At 34.2% G+C, this 13,083-nt stretch overlaps 1 protein-coding gene across 1 annotated transcript in view; it reads right to left on the bottom strand.

Moving 5' to 3' along the window:
* The window catches only part of TTN (titin), a 271,570-nt gene that overhangs the window by 126,779 nt on the left and 131,708 nt on the right, over positions 1–13,083 (bottom strand). Inside the window, exons 149-159 of the mRNA XM_004375465.1 lie at positions 12,841–12,933; positions 11,656–11,733; positions 10,657–10,725; positions 10,441–10,505; positions 9,986–10,271; positions 9,077–9,157; positions 8,212–8,289; positions 1,739–1,822; positions 1,543–1,626; positions 1,376–1,459; positions 62–145 (exon numbers count right to left, since the gene is read on the bottom strand). Coding sequence (XP_004375522.1) covers positions 62–145; positions 1,376–1,459; positions 1,543–1,626; positions 1,739–1,822; positions 8,212–8,289; positions 9,077–9,157; positions 9,986–10,271; positions 10,441–10,505; positions 10,657–10,725; positions 11,656–11,733; positions 12,841–12,933 — 1,086 coding nt within the window. The remainder of the gene's footprint in view (positions 1–61; positions 146–1,375; positions 1,460–1,542; positions 1,627–1,738; positions 1,823–8,211; positions 8,290–9,076; positions 9,158–9,985; positions 10,272–10,440; positions 10,506–10,656; positions 10,726–11,655; positions 11,734–12,840; positions 12,934–13,083) is intronic.

Here is a 13,083-nt window from a genome sequence, read left to right as displayed (position 1 = left end):
CAAAATATTTTCAAGAAGAAAAGAGTCATATCTTCTTATGCCTAAGGCCAGTGACAGATACCTTTAACTGGTGGGGCTTCTGGCTTTTTAGGAGGCTCCACTTGTACTTTCTTTTCAGGAACAATTTCTTGAGGAACTTCAGGCACTTAAAAGATATTAGTAGTTTTACACTTAAATCAGTCAAGAACAACGGACTAAAATTGTTTCCAAGGCAGAACAGATATTTCTTCAGCACAGGGATGACAAGTACCTGTAACTAGGGGGCTGTCTCGTTTTTTGGGCAGTGTCTTGGGAATTTTCTCTTCTGGGACAATTTCTTGAGGAGCTTCAATCACTTAAAAGATATTAGTAGTTTTATACTTCAGTTAATGAAGCACGTGGACTACAATTGTTTTCAATAGCAAGAGATATTTCTTCTGCAGCATGAGGTCAGAGTTAACAGATACCTGTAACTGGGGGGGCTTCTGGCGTTTTGGGTGGTGCCTTAGGAATTATCTTTTCTGGGACAACATCATGAGGAGCTTCAGGCACTTGAAAGATATTAGTAGTTTTACACTCAGATTAATGAAGAGCAATGACCTAAAATTGTTTTCAAGAGTGGAAGAGATATTTCTTCTGCAGAATAATAAGGTTGGACTTACACGTACCTGGAACTGCTGGGGCTTCTGGCGTTTTGGGTGGTGCCTTAGGAATTTTCTTTTCTGGGACTTCTTGAGGAGCTTCAAGTACTTGAAAGATATTAGTATTTTTATATATCAATAGCGTAAGCATATGTCACAATGATTGTTAAGAGTACAAGACAGCATTTTTTCTCTTTAACAGAGCAGTGGGCATAAATACCTTTAGCAGGTGGGGCTTCTGGTTTTTTAGGCAAAGCTACAGACACTTTCTTTTCAGGGACAACTTCTTTTGGAGCTGCAGGAACTTTGAAGATATTAATGTCTTTTAGTTAGAAGCTTTAAAGGGGGAATATCGACAACATATTTATCCAAGCAAATACAATTTGCAAGACGGACAGACACGTCTATACACTCTTTCCCCAGCCCCCTGCAACAGGTGACCAGTAACATGGAAGAATAAATACCTTTAGCAGGTGGACTTTCTGGCCTTTTAGGAGGAGTCACTGGTACTTTCTCTTCAGGGATGGCTTCCTCTGGCGGGGCTTCAGGCACTTGAAAGATATTAGTATTTTGCGTTTAGAAGGTGAAAACAAATGATGACAATATCATATAATCATATACCAGTATCTTTTAGAGAGTTATAGACATTTGTTTCCTTTATAATTAGATCACCTTTGTGTAGTGGGATTTTCATTTATCATTTTCTAGCTAAAATAGCAGTTATTTTTCCCTAGTTTGTGTATCTTTGACATTACCTGCAGGGGGCGGACTTTCTGGTTTATGGGGTATCACTTCAGGCACCTTCTTTTCTGGGACAGCTGCTTTTAGCACCTCAGGTACTTTAAAGATATTAGTATTTTTGTGATTAGACAGAGTAATGACAAATGGACAGTATCAAACACAGTGATGTGAGAGTGACTACCTTTGGCTGGTGGGGCTTCTGGCTTTTTAGGAGGCGCCACAGGCACTTTCTTTTCAGGGACCACTTCTTTGGGAGCCTCAGGCACTTAAAAGATATTAGTAAAATCACATTTAGGAGTTATGAAGAGAACAAGAACAAAATATTTTCAAGAACAGAAGAGCTGTATCGTTTTAAGCCTAAGATCTGTGACAGATACCTTTAACAGGTGGGACTTCTGGCTTTTTAGGAGGTGCTGCAGGCACTTCCTTTTCAGGGACCACTTCTTCGGGAGCCTCAGGTACTTAAAAGATATTAGTAAAATCACATTTAGGAGTTATGAAGACCCTAAGAACAAAATATTTTCAAGAACAGAAGAGTTGTATCTTCTGAAGCCTAAGGTCACTGACAGATACCTTCAACAGGTGGGGCTTCTGGCTTTTTAGGAGGTGCTGCAGGTGCTTTCTCTTCAGGGATCACTTCTTTGGGAGCCTCAGACACTAAAGATATTAGTATTTTTACACTTAGAAATTACGAAGACCACTAGATGCACTGAAACATTTTCAAGACAAAGGGCTATTTTTTTTCCTAAGCCTGAGATCAGCAGTAACAAGTACCTGCAACAGGTGGAGCTTCTGGTACTTTCTTTATGATGGTTACTTCTTCGGGAGCTTCTCGCACTTTGAAGATATTAGTAAATTTACATTTGAATTACAGGGTCGACAGACGCATGACTCGCATTTACAAATCCAAAGAATTTTCAAAGCTAGATAGGTGATTCTTTCTCCCTACCTCCCTACCCCACATAAAGGGACAGTTAAGAATGTACCTTTGACAGGTACAACTTCAAGCTTTGGGGGAGGATGTACTTTTTTTTTGGGGACAACTTCTTTGGGAGCTTCAGGAACTTTAAAGATATTATTTTTTTACATTTAGGAGTTACAACAATCAGTACAGACAGAAACACATATATACAGGAAAAGACATTTTCCCAACCCTCTAAATTTCCAGCACTGGATACCTTCATCAGGTGGGACTTCAGGCTGTTGGTGAGGAATCACGTGTGTTTTCTTTTTAGGGACAATCTCTTGGGGAGCTTCGGGCACTTTAAGAAATTAGTATTTTTACATTTAATGTTATGAAGATTAGTAGGAAGAGCAAAATATTTTCAAGATTACAAGAGCTGTTTCTTCTTGAGCCCGAGGGCACAGTAATTTATACCTTTAACTGATGGAGGTACTCCTTTCCTGGAAGGAACTCTCTTTGCAGGAACAATTTCTTGAAGAGCTTCAGGCACTTTAAAGATATTAGTATTTCATATTTAAGAGTTAAAATTAATAATGAAAACAGTAACCACAATAAATTAGCAAATGCAGTTTTCTAGAAGTCTATTCTCTTCCCCTCTATTCTCCCTATGTCCCACAAATCAACTAAGTAAGTCTAAAGGTGTTAGTAGGGTCCTTGAGTAGAGCTGCTCACTCTTCAGGACCTAGCAGAGTTCCCGTGACGCTACAGACCCTTCTTACTGAGTATTTGTTGAGCCAATACTTTTAGTAGAAGCTATTCCTATTTTGGCAAGAACAGCCACAAACGTTTTCTTTTTAGAGGGAACTTCTTGTGGAGCTCCAGGTGTTTTAAAGATATAGTATGTTTACATTTAGGAGCTATGAAGAGTGTTAGAAAAAAAATTTAAGATTGAAAGACATTTCTTCAGCATCTGTTCAGAGGCGACATGTACCTTTCATAGGTGGAGGTTCTGGCTCTTTAGGAACATCCTCAAATGCTTTCATTTTAGGAGCAACTTCTTTCATAGCTTCTGGTGCTTTGAAGATATTAGTATTATACTTAGAAGTTAAAAGGATCAGTAGAGACATTAATCACATTAACTGAACCAAAGTGATTTTTATGGCTACAAGGCTTCAAGAATTTGATGAGGTATAAGATCTTGAAGACAGGAACCATATCTTATTTGTCTTTGTTATTCCCCAGCTCCCTAGCATCTTGCATATAATAGACACTAAATGCTATTAAATGAATGAAGAAAGGAATGATAGAATGGATAAGACCTTTAGTGGGCAGTGTTTCGGGGGAGCAGCCATGGATGTTTCCTTTTCTGAGACAACTGCTTGAGGTGATTCACTTCAAAGATATTAATACACTATATACTTTGGAGTTATGAAGAACACTTAAAAGTTTCAATCATAACTCCACATACAGTAATGCTCCGGATTGGAAGACACCCCTCTCCTCCATCTCACTCTTTGGTAACAGTATGAATACTTGATTATCATGGGCTGGTTTCCTGGTCACCTCTGGCCCTATCAATATTGTTGTTGGTGTTATGCGCTGACAAGGTGATTCCGACTCATAGGGACCCTGTATAATGGAGTAGAACTGTCCCATAGGGTTTCTTAAGCTGTAATCTTTACAGGAGCAGATCGCTAGGTCTTTTCTCCAGGGGAGCTGCTGGGTGAGTTCAAACAGCAGCTGAGTGCCTAACCATTGCACCTTCAGGGCTCCTTACTATCAATATTAATAATGCTATTTCTTGGAATGGTAGATGTATAGAAAATTAGATTATGGAATGTTAGCTTTAAGTAAAAAAAAAAAAAGGACTCTTTTTAATTAATGATGTACCTTTAGCTATTAGTTTGAGGAGAAAAAAGAACAGCTTCTTTCTTATTTGGGTTGGCTTCTTTTTGCACCCTCAGGCAAATTAAAAAAGAAGTGTTTTTGAAGTTCGGGAGAGAGGTGAATAACCAAATGATTCTAAATTGAGAAAACGATATCAAAGTGTTCAGATATTCTTTAAATTACAGATTATCATGGGTATTATGAAGAAGTTGTTGTTCTGGATGTTTTAAAACTTTATCTTTTGATTTACCTAAAAAAATCAAGAGAAAAATATATGACTGTAAAAATAAATGACAGACTATAAGGGAAGCAAATGTTTAGGTTGGAGTTTCAGCTTTAATTGGAATTAGGGTCTCAAATGGGTAAATGCAGTCGAAATAATATCAAGTGGAGTAGCTCCATGTTGAATTAAATATTTTATGTTAAGTTATAATCATTCAGTCTCATGGAAAATCAGTTATTTCAAATTCATAGGTTTGTATCTAACAGTAAGTTTATTTTAATATAAAAGCAATCCCTACAGGCTGACGTATCTTGGAATTCAAATCCTATGGAGAGTTGAATTACTGACTTGCAGTCTACAGCCAGGCACTTTTCATTTGGTGGCACTCATGCCTGCTTTGAGGGGGTATGTTGATCCAACTAAATCTCGTTTCAGGGAAGTGGATGTTATAAGCGGTTTCATGTAGATTTTTTTCTGGCTAGTCTGATTTTTAGTTTCTTTGTAATCAGTAATCACTCTTTCCTATTAAAGAATCCACCTGTGTCATATCTACACATTATATGTATATATACTTTCTCTGGAGGCTGTATAGATCAACTTTATAGCCCAAGCCATCTTCCATATGTATAAAGACTTTCTCTCTCTACTTTCTCTTGAATGACTTGTATGACATGTGTATACCCACTACAGCTGCTTTGGGGAAACTGCTTCTCTGAAATGATTTCCTTAGTAGTCTCTGGGGCTTTAAAGATATTAGTGTTTTTACATATGTTAAGTGCAACTACAAAAAAAAGTAACTCTAAAAACATGAGATAAGAAAGTCAACTTTCTTCTGGCTTGTACCTTTTGCTGGTGGTGATTTTCTTCTTTTAGCAACTGGAGTTTGTTCCTCTGAAACCTCTTCCTTGGTGACTTCAAGCTCTTTAAAGATATTAGTATTTTGTAATTGAGAAGCAGCAAAGACATGGCATACTAAAAAGTTAGGACATTAACATATTGTAACTTTATAAAATAGAAATTTAGTTTTTGTTCTAATAGTTTATCTATCTTTGTACATTATGTGAGCGGGACTTGACTTTTTGGGGGGCAAGCTGTAGACAGTTCCTTGTCTTGCCTATATCAGGTGTTTTAAAGATGTTAGTATTTTCCACATTAGAAATTGTGAGGATGTACGTAAAACACAAAACGTATTCGCAGACTGAAGAAGAAAAAATTTCTCCTTTAGATTTTCATGACTAGAAGTATACCTTCAGTGGGAGGGTGCTCTGGAATTTCAGGAACAGCTTCAGGTACCTTTGCCTCTGGAAGAGCTTCACTGGTTGTCTCAGGCTCTTTAAAGATATTAGTAGGTTTACACTTAAGAGGTTGTAAACATAATAAATTATATGACATGCAATTTTTGAGTCTTGAATCCCAAGATAGTCACCCAAATTTGGTGTAATTGAAATGTACCTTTAATTGCTGGTGTTTCTTTCTCTTTAGGAATAGTCACGTATATTTTCTCCTCTGGAACAACTTTCTTGGGTGGTGCGGGCACTTAAAAGATATGAGTATAGTTACGTTTATAAATGGTGAAGGGAAATACTGAGCTTCTAAAGTAAGCCAAAAAAATTTTCTTCATACTGGATCATCGGTGTTGTATACCTTTTGCCAGTTTGGGTTTTGTCTTTTTAGGATGAGTCACAAGTACTTTTTCTTCTGGGGCTGATTCTCCAGGTGCTTCATAAACTTTAAAGATATTAGTATTTGTACAATTAGGATAGTATTAAGAAATATTTAATACATAATACACATAACACACATTGACCAAAATGTACAGTAATACATAAACACAAATTAGTGACAAGAACACATTGACTAGGAATAAACTTTACTTCCATTTTTTTTGATACAGGACTCTCAGCATTTCTTTATGATCACAACAATAAAACTGAGGAATCTACCAGCTAGGAACTACATAATACTTCCATTTTTTGGAGAAAGTATTGGTAAAATTGTCCTATTACTACTTTTTTTTTTAAAAATGGTTTTGTACATAAATAACAAGGTAGATGTTGAGTTGAACATTGAGAAATCTCCTCCTATGTTTAACCTAGTGGAAATTCAAGTGAGTCCATTCCTGTTCCAGGAGCCTAGTTGCTCATATTTTCAAACCACATCTAATTAATAGCTTCATAGCTTAATAAGAGTGTGAAAAACATTTAGGGATTGAAAGGCAGAGGAAAAAAAATATGAATAATTAAGTATTTGGAAAATAAGGTAAATAAAGAAAGTAAAGAATTTATCCAGCCTTTAGAAAGGAAAACTGGCTGATAACAATAATCAAACTCAAGTATAGAAAGGATATTCAAAGGAGAGAGTGACCATATACTTTTTTCTCACCTAGTATAAAAGGTTGACAAAAAACTGAGTTTAAACAGATGGGGAGATATTTAGATTAAAAACAAATGGAAAAATATCTTGACTACTAGAGTTTTTACTGTTTAGATTGTAGAATATTTATTTAACCACAAATTTTGCACAAAAGCGAAAAATAAAAATGGCTTGAGAATTCTTTTGAGGTTTTAATGGCCATGTAAATCTACAACAAGCAGCAATGCCAAAGTGTTTCCAATGATTGTTGCAAAGAATAGTAAAATAATAATGCTAGAGCATTTTGATTTTCCAAAATCAGTTGAAATATTATTATAAAGTTAAAGTAAGTTACTACATTATCTGAGGAAATAAACTGCTTCAAAGCTGAAGGCCTTTGCACACAAAACAGGTTAGGAAAATGACAAGTGACTTTTCTAAAATAGGGTAATATTATAAGTACAATTTTTTTTCAGTTGGTGAGGAAATGTATCTTGCCTGAGGCTAATAGGCACAGAAATTATTTAATGAGAGCTAATTATTTTTGGCATGTTAGGCTCTTATAAGGTATTAGTATATTTACTTTCACAAACTATGAAGACAAATACAGTGAACTAAGAACAGAATGACACCAAAGGAAACCACCAATTTTTCTACACTCACTGTATATCTCTGTGTCTTCAGAAAGAACTGTAAGTGATTTTTCTTCTTGAATAGTTTTCTTAGGTATTTCAGGAACTTTAAAGATATTAGTGTATTAATTATTATAAATAAAAATATAAAATATGAAGAATATAAACAAAATACAAGGATTTAACACCACATACACTCACTTTAAACCATGAATAACTAAACAAAGAATTATTTCCCACTGTGATTAGTATCAGTGTATACCTTTAGCTGGTGGAACTTCGGGCTTTTTAGGAAGAGCTTCACGAACTTTTTCTTCTGGAACAATTTTCTTTGGTACTTCAGGTACTTTAAAGATATTTGTTTGTCTTATTTTTAAGAATGTCATAATTGGGTAAAAAATATCAAGAGAAAAAAGAAGCATCTAACAAGGAGCATGCAAAAAAAGTTCTAAAATTTTATAAATTAACTAAACACACAGTTAATGCATTTTCTTAGATTGCCTTGTTGACGAGTCCTGGAGTTGCTCTTTGGATGTAGTATCATTTTCTACTGTCATTTGGGAAACATTTGTTTCCAAATAACCAGAACTTCTTGGCAACAACTTTTAAAATGAAGTATTTTTAGAAGAAAAGATGAGGAGCCAATATTTTAATATTAATTATGGAATAAGGAAAGGATTAATAAAAAAAAAAAAAAAAACTTTTAGTCCCATGCCTTTGTTACCAGAAGGTCACCACAAAAGGGAGGATTACGTTATAGAATATATAGAATATAAATACAAGTTTACATCATTCACAGCCATAGTAAGTGAATAAAAACGGATTTTAGATTAGTGGTGAATCAGCAGATACCTTTCGCTGGCGGAACTTTGGGTTCTTCAGGAACACGTACTTTTTCTTCTGTGACAATTTTCTTGAGTACTTCCGGTACTTTAAAGATAACAGTAATAATTTCTTTTATTGTTTAACATTCGTAAAGACTTCTAACAAGCAGAGCATAAGGGAAACGTAAGCACAGAACATAGCCACAATATAAAACACAAACATCACTTTGTCAAACACATAACATTATTTAAAATAAGTTGAATTTTGATAACAAGACAACAAAAGTCCACAGAGATTTTCTGTGTTAGAATGGTAAGAATTTGACAAGAAAAATTAACAATACACCATCAGCTGGTGCTATTTCTGCTTGTTTTGATAGAATAATTGGTACTTTTTCTTCAGTGATAACCTACTTAAATATTCCAGGATCTTTCAAAATATAAGTTCATATTATTTATTAGATGCTATTTTTTAATTTCTATTCTGAATTTTAAGAAGTTTACAAAAAATGAACAAAGCAGGGACATTAAATACATATTCACTATGTTTTAATATTTGCTAGGTTAATAAAATTAATGATAAATAGGAAAATATGTTTATCAATAGGCATATTAGTGAATTTATAATCAAATAGTACCAAGAAAAATACCTGGGTGCAATATTTAGTTGATGGGAATATTTGCTTTGAGTGTTTTAGGTACAGCAATAATGACTTTCTTTTTTAGAAAAACTTCCATTGAACCCTCAGCCACTTTAAAAATATTAGTTTGTTTTAGAAATCCGCAAAACACAAAACACAGAAGAGAAACATCAAGTAGAATACAAACTTGTAAAGCAACCAAAGTGTGACTGTACATAAAGCTAAGGAAGTAATTCCCCTCCCTCAAAATACCTTTAGCTGGTGGCTCTTTTCGAGGAACAACTTTAATAGGTGGTTTTTTGGGAGGCACAATTTTCTCAGCTATCTCAGGCCCTTCAAAGATATTTTTGGTTTAGAATCAACTCTTGAAGTGTTACAGAGTACTATTACTAAAGTTAGTACAATGGAGTGCTCACAAAATGCTTTTTGAATTTATACCACACCTACTTACAAAAAAGTGTGATTTTGCTAAATTTGATCTATGTTGTAGATTTACTATATATACTCAGCACATGACACATACATTCTTTCATATTATACACATATTACTAATTTGTAAAAGATCTGGAGTGATATTGCGGAGAATTTATTGGTACTCTTATTTATCCCCAGAATATACTAGAATGCAGGTGCTGATATCAATATTTCATTTACTTTCTTAATGTTATCTCTCTAATGAAAAGATGATAAAATGTTGGAAGCTTTTGATAGGTAATTATCAGTTTGTGAACAGTTGACTGAAGTATAATAAAGCAGTGATTGTTTTGCCTGAATATGTGAGTTTTCTTTTCACTCAACTGATGACACTGGCCAGTTACTTTTGCTAACCATAACAATCATTTAACATTCCTAGTTGGATTTAAAAAAAAAAAATCCACAAATTCATACAGTGGCTTCCTTACATGAAGAGGTAAATATCAAAGATTACTATCTTGCTTATGAAAATTGTACTTATCTTTAAAGATTCATAAGCTTTTTTCCCCTCTATTCCTAGCTCCCTCTATATGATTGTTTATATCAAGCAGTTTAAACTCAAAAGAATTTCATGATTTTATCATGTAGAATAAGCGAGTTTCTAATATTCCAAACTAAACATGAAAAATATTTTTAAAAGACAGATCAAGATATAACAGTTGGTAATATCTGTAGAATTCCCTATACCTTTTGGTGGAGCTTTGGGTTTTTCATATACTTCTACTTCTTCAGCCTCTAAGACTTTTATTTCCCTTTGGACTTCTTCAGCTTTGTGTACTTCTTCAACTCTGTGTTCTCTAACCTTGATGAATTCTTCTACTTCATGGAACGCTTCTTCTTCAAAATATTCTTGAACTTCATGGAACGCTTCTTCTTCAAGAAATTCTTCCACTTTCGCTTCTACCTCTAGTCTTTCTTTTACTACTTCCTCTTTTTGGAAGGCAACTGATATTTTTTCTTCGAAGGCAGTTCTCTCTGAAAGAGTATTTAAGATATCTTTTTTTTTTTTTTTACACACAGAAGAAAAGTTGTAATTTCAAAATATAAAGAAAAAAAGAACTGAAAAAAGGCTTGCATGCAATAAAACGTGAAACTCAAAGATGTTTTCCAAAAATACCTTTTGCTTTTTTAGTCACAGTGACTTTCTTTTCTGGGATTTTCTTTTCTGGGACTTTCTTTTCTGGGATTTTCTTTTGTACTTCGGGCACTTTAAAATATAGTTTTAATATTTAGGAATGTGGAGAGGAAGCTTTCATAGACAAAAGATGTCAAAAGCAATCAAGACGCAAAGACATAAAACATAAACTTCTTAATGAAAAAGATAAAAAGGAAGTTCGGGCTTAAAAAAGAAGATGTACCTTTGGCTGGAGGTGCCTCTTTTTTCTTAACAGGAACAGGTACTTTTTCCTCAGGAACTTTCTCTGGCACTTCAAAGATATTAGGTGTTTTAAGTTAGCTGACAATGTTCAATAATAAACATGAAATAGAAACATCAACATATCTTTCAACAGAGAATTACAATAATTAAAAGTGTCTAAAAAGTCACTGTGTACCACTGGACACCAGTTTTACAGGCAATAAAGATATTCTCCCAAATCACTCACCTGTACTAACCATACCCCTAGGATAAGACATGTTTGCAACGAATCTGTGCTGTTCTGTTTTTTAAAATAGAAGGGATTACAAATTACAGGTTTTAATTTGATGAAGACTTTTTTGACATGGTTACGATCAGAGAGTACTTAAACCCTGAGGAAGGCCTCATGCTCTGCTGGACACTATTGCATCTGCTAAAGATGTCTACCCAGACAGGGACAGCATAATCTGATTGCTTAAGAATATTATCTAAAGCCTTAACCTAATTAGGAAGCAATTAGAAGTAAACATTTTGTAATAACCTTGAATACTTAGGACAAATATTTCTGAAGGTACATGAGGCTCTTTAAAATAGTTATTATTTAACCACTAGAACAGATTTTTCTCTATAAAATAATAAACACAGTAGAAACTATTATTATAAGTACATGAGAAAACTCTACTGATGTAATGGGATAAAAATCTGAATGGAATGTGGGGAAGAGAAATCTATTATTAACTATATAAGTAGAGAGATGTACCAGTGTATTAAAATTTTCAGCTATTTAAAATCAGAAACTTCTAGAATCATTTTCACATTACACACACACACACACACACACACAATTTATCATTCCAAAAAAGGCTAAAGAAACAGAATGAATTTCATTTTTAATGGTTCTTAATCAGTTTCATTTGCTATTTAAATGACTATAAGAAAGCAGTGCTTTTCGAAACAAAATTAAAGGAAATTTAAATATATTAATCAGAATCTGCTATACCTTTAGCTGGTGGAGGCTCCACTTTTTTAGCAACAGGAGTAGGTGTCTCAGGTTCTGGCTTCTTAAGTACTTCAGGCACTTAAAAGATATTTTATGGACAAATTTTGAAAAATACATGCAATGAATAAAACAACAACATATGCCCAAAAATATAAACAACATAAAACATTAATTTATTTTAAAAAAGATATTAGCAACATAAATGATAAGTATATACATGGAATAGTAACTCTAGAGGTTAGAAGGATATTATTTAGAAATCAAGAATAATGAGTTAAGAATTTTTCTAAAAGGCGAACACTTTCGCCACCAAAAAAACAACAACAACAAAAAAAAAAACCCTGCCGGCATTGACTCTGACTTGTGGCAATCCCATGTATGTCAAGAACAGAACTGTGCTCCATAGAGTTTTCAATGGCTGATGTTTTGGAAGTAGATCACCAGGCCTTTCTTCCAAGGTGACTCTGGGTGGACTCGAACCTCCAACCTTTTGGTTAGCAGCTGAGTGTGTTACCCATTTGCACCACCCAGGGACTCCAATTTCACCACAGAAATAGATTTTTTTCCTACCTTAATACTGAAGAAAAATTAAGGATTGAAAACTAGGAGAAGTATTACAGTAGAGTCTCAGCAGAGAAAATTAAAGTTGCAATAACTTAATTGTATTGCAGGTGCAGTAAAAAAAAAAAAAAAAAAAAAAAAACCAAACCTTTAATTCCACATTCTGGGGTGGTCTATAAGAAATTTTACGGTATATGAATTATATGTCAATAGTGCTGTTATTTAAAAAAAAAAAAAAAAAAAAGCGGAGGGTAGGGGGAATGGGACTCAGTATTACGGAAATAGCTTCAGGTATCAGTTCCAGTGATAGTTAAATCTTCAATTTATCATTAATATGATGTAAAAAAGTACACTGGTGAATATTAAAAAAAAAAAAAAAAACCAAACCCGTTGCTGTCGAGTCGATTCGGACACATAGTGACCCTATAAGGCAGAGTAGAACTGCTCCATAGGGTTTCCAAGGAGCGCCTGGTGGATTCAAACTGCTGGCCTTTTGGTTAGCAGCCCAGCACTTAAACTACTACACCACCAGGGTTTCCTGTTGAATATTAGATTTTGACAAATTCAGAGAAAGAAATGGAACACAAAATATTGTAAATATCCAACTCATAAAAGATGTTGTACCTCTAGGTGGCACCACCTCCTCAGCCTCCTCTACGCTAGGTGGTTCTTCTATGATCTCTTCCTCTGGAATAGGTTCTTCAGGCTCCTCAAACACTTTAAAAAGATTATTATTTTATAAATTATTTTTTATAATTCTTTTGAATATTAGATTAAAATATATATCTGAAAATTAAGGTTGTCTGATCAGAGTAAGTAACTCCAAATTCCTATGAAAACTCACTACTCCTTGAAAAAAATCTGAAG

Source organism: Trichechus manatus, unplaced genomic scaffold (genome assembly GCF_000243295.1).
Source record: "Trichechus manatus latirostris isolate Lorelei unplaced genomic scaffold, TriManLat1.0 scaffold00037, whole genome shotgun sequence".
Classification (NCBI taxonomy): Eukaryota; Metazoa; Chordata; class Mammalia; order Sirenia; family Trichechidae; genus Trichechus; species Trichechus manatus.
This window is presented reverse-complemented; position numbering and strand designations above follow the sequence as displayed.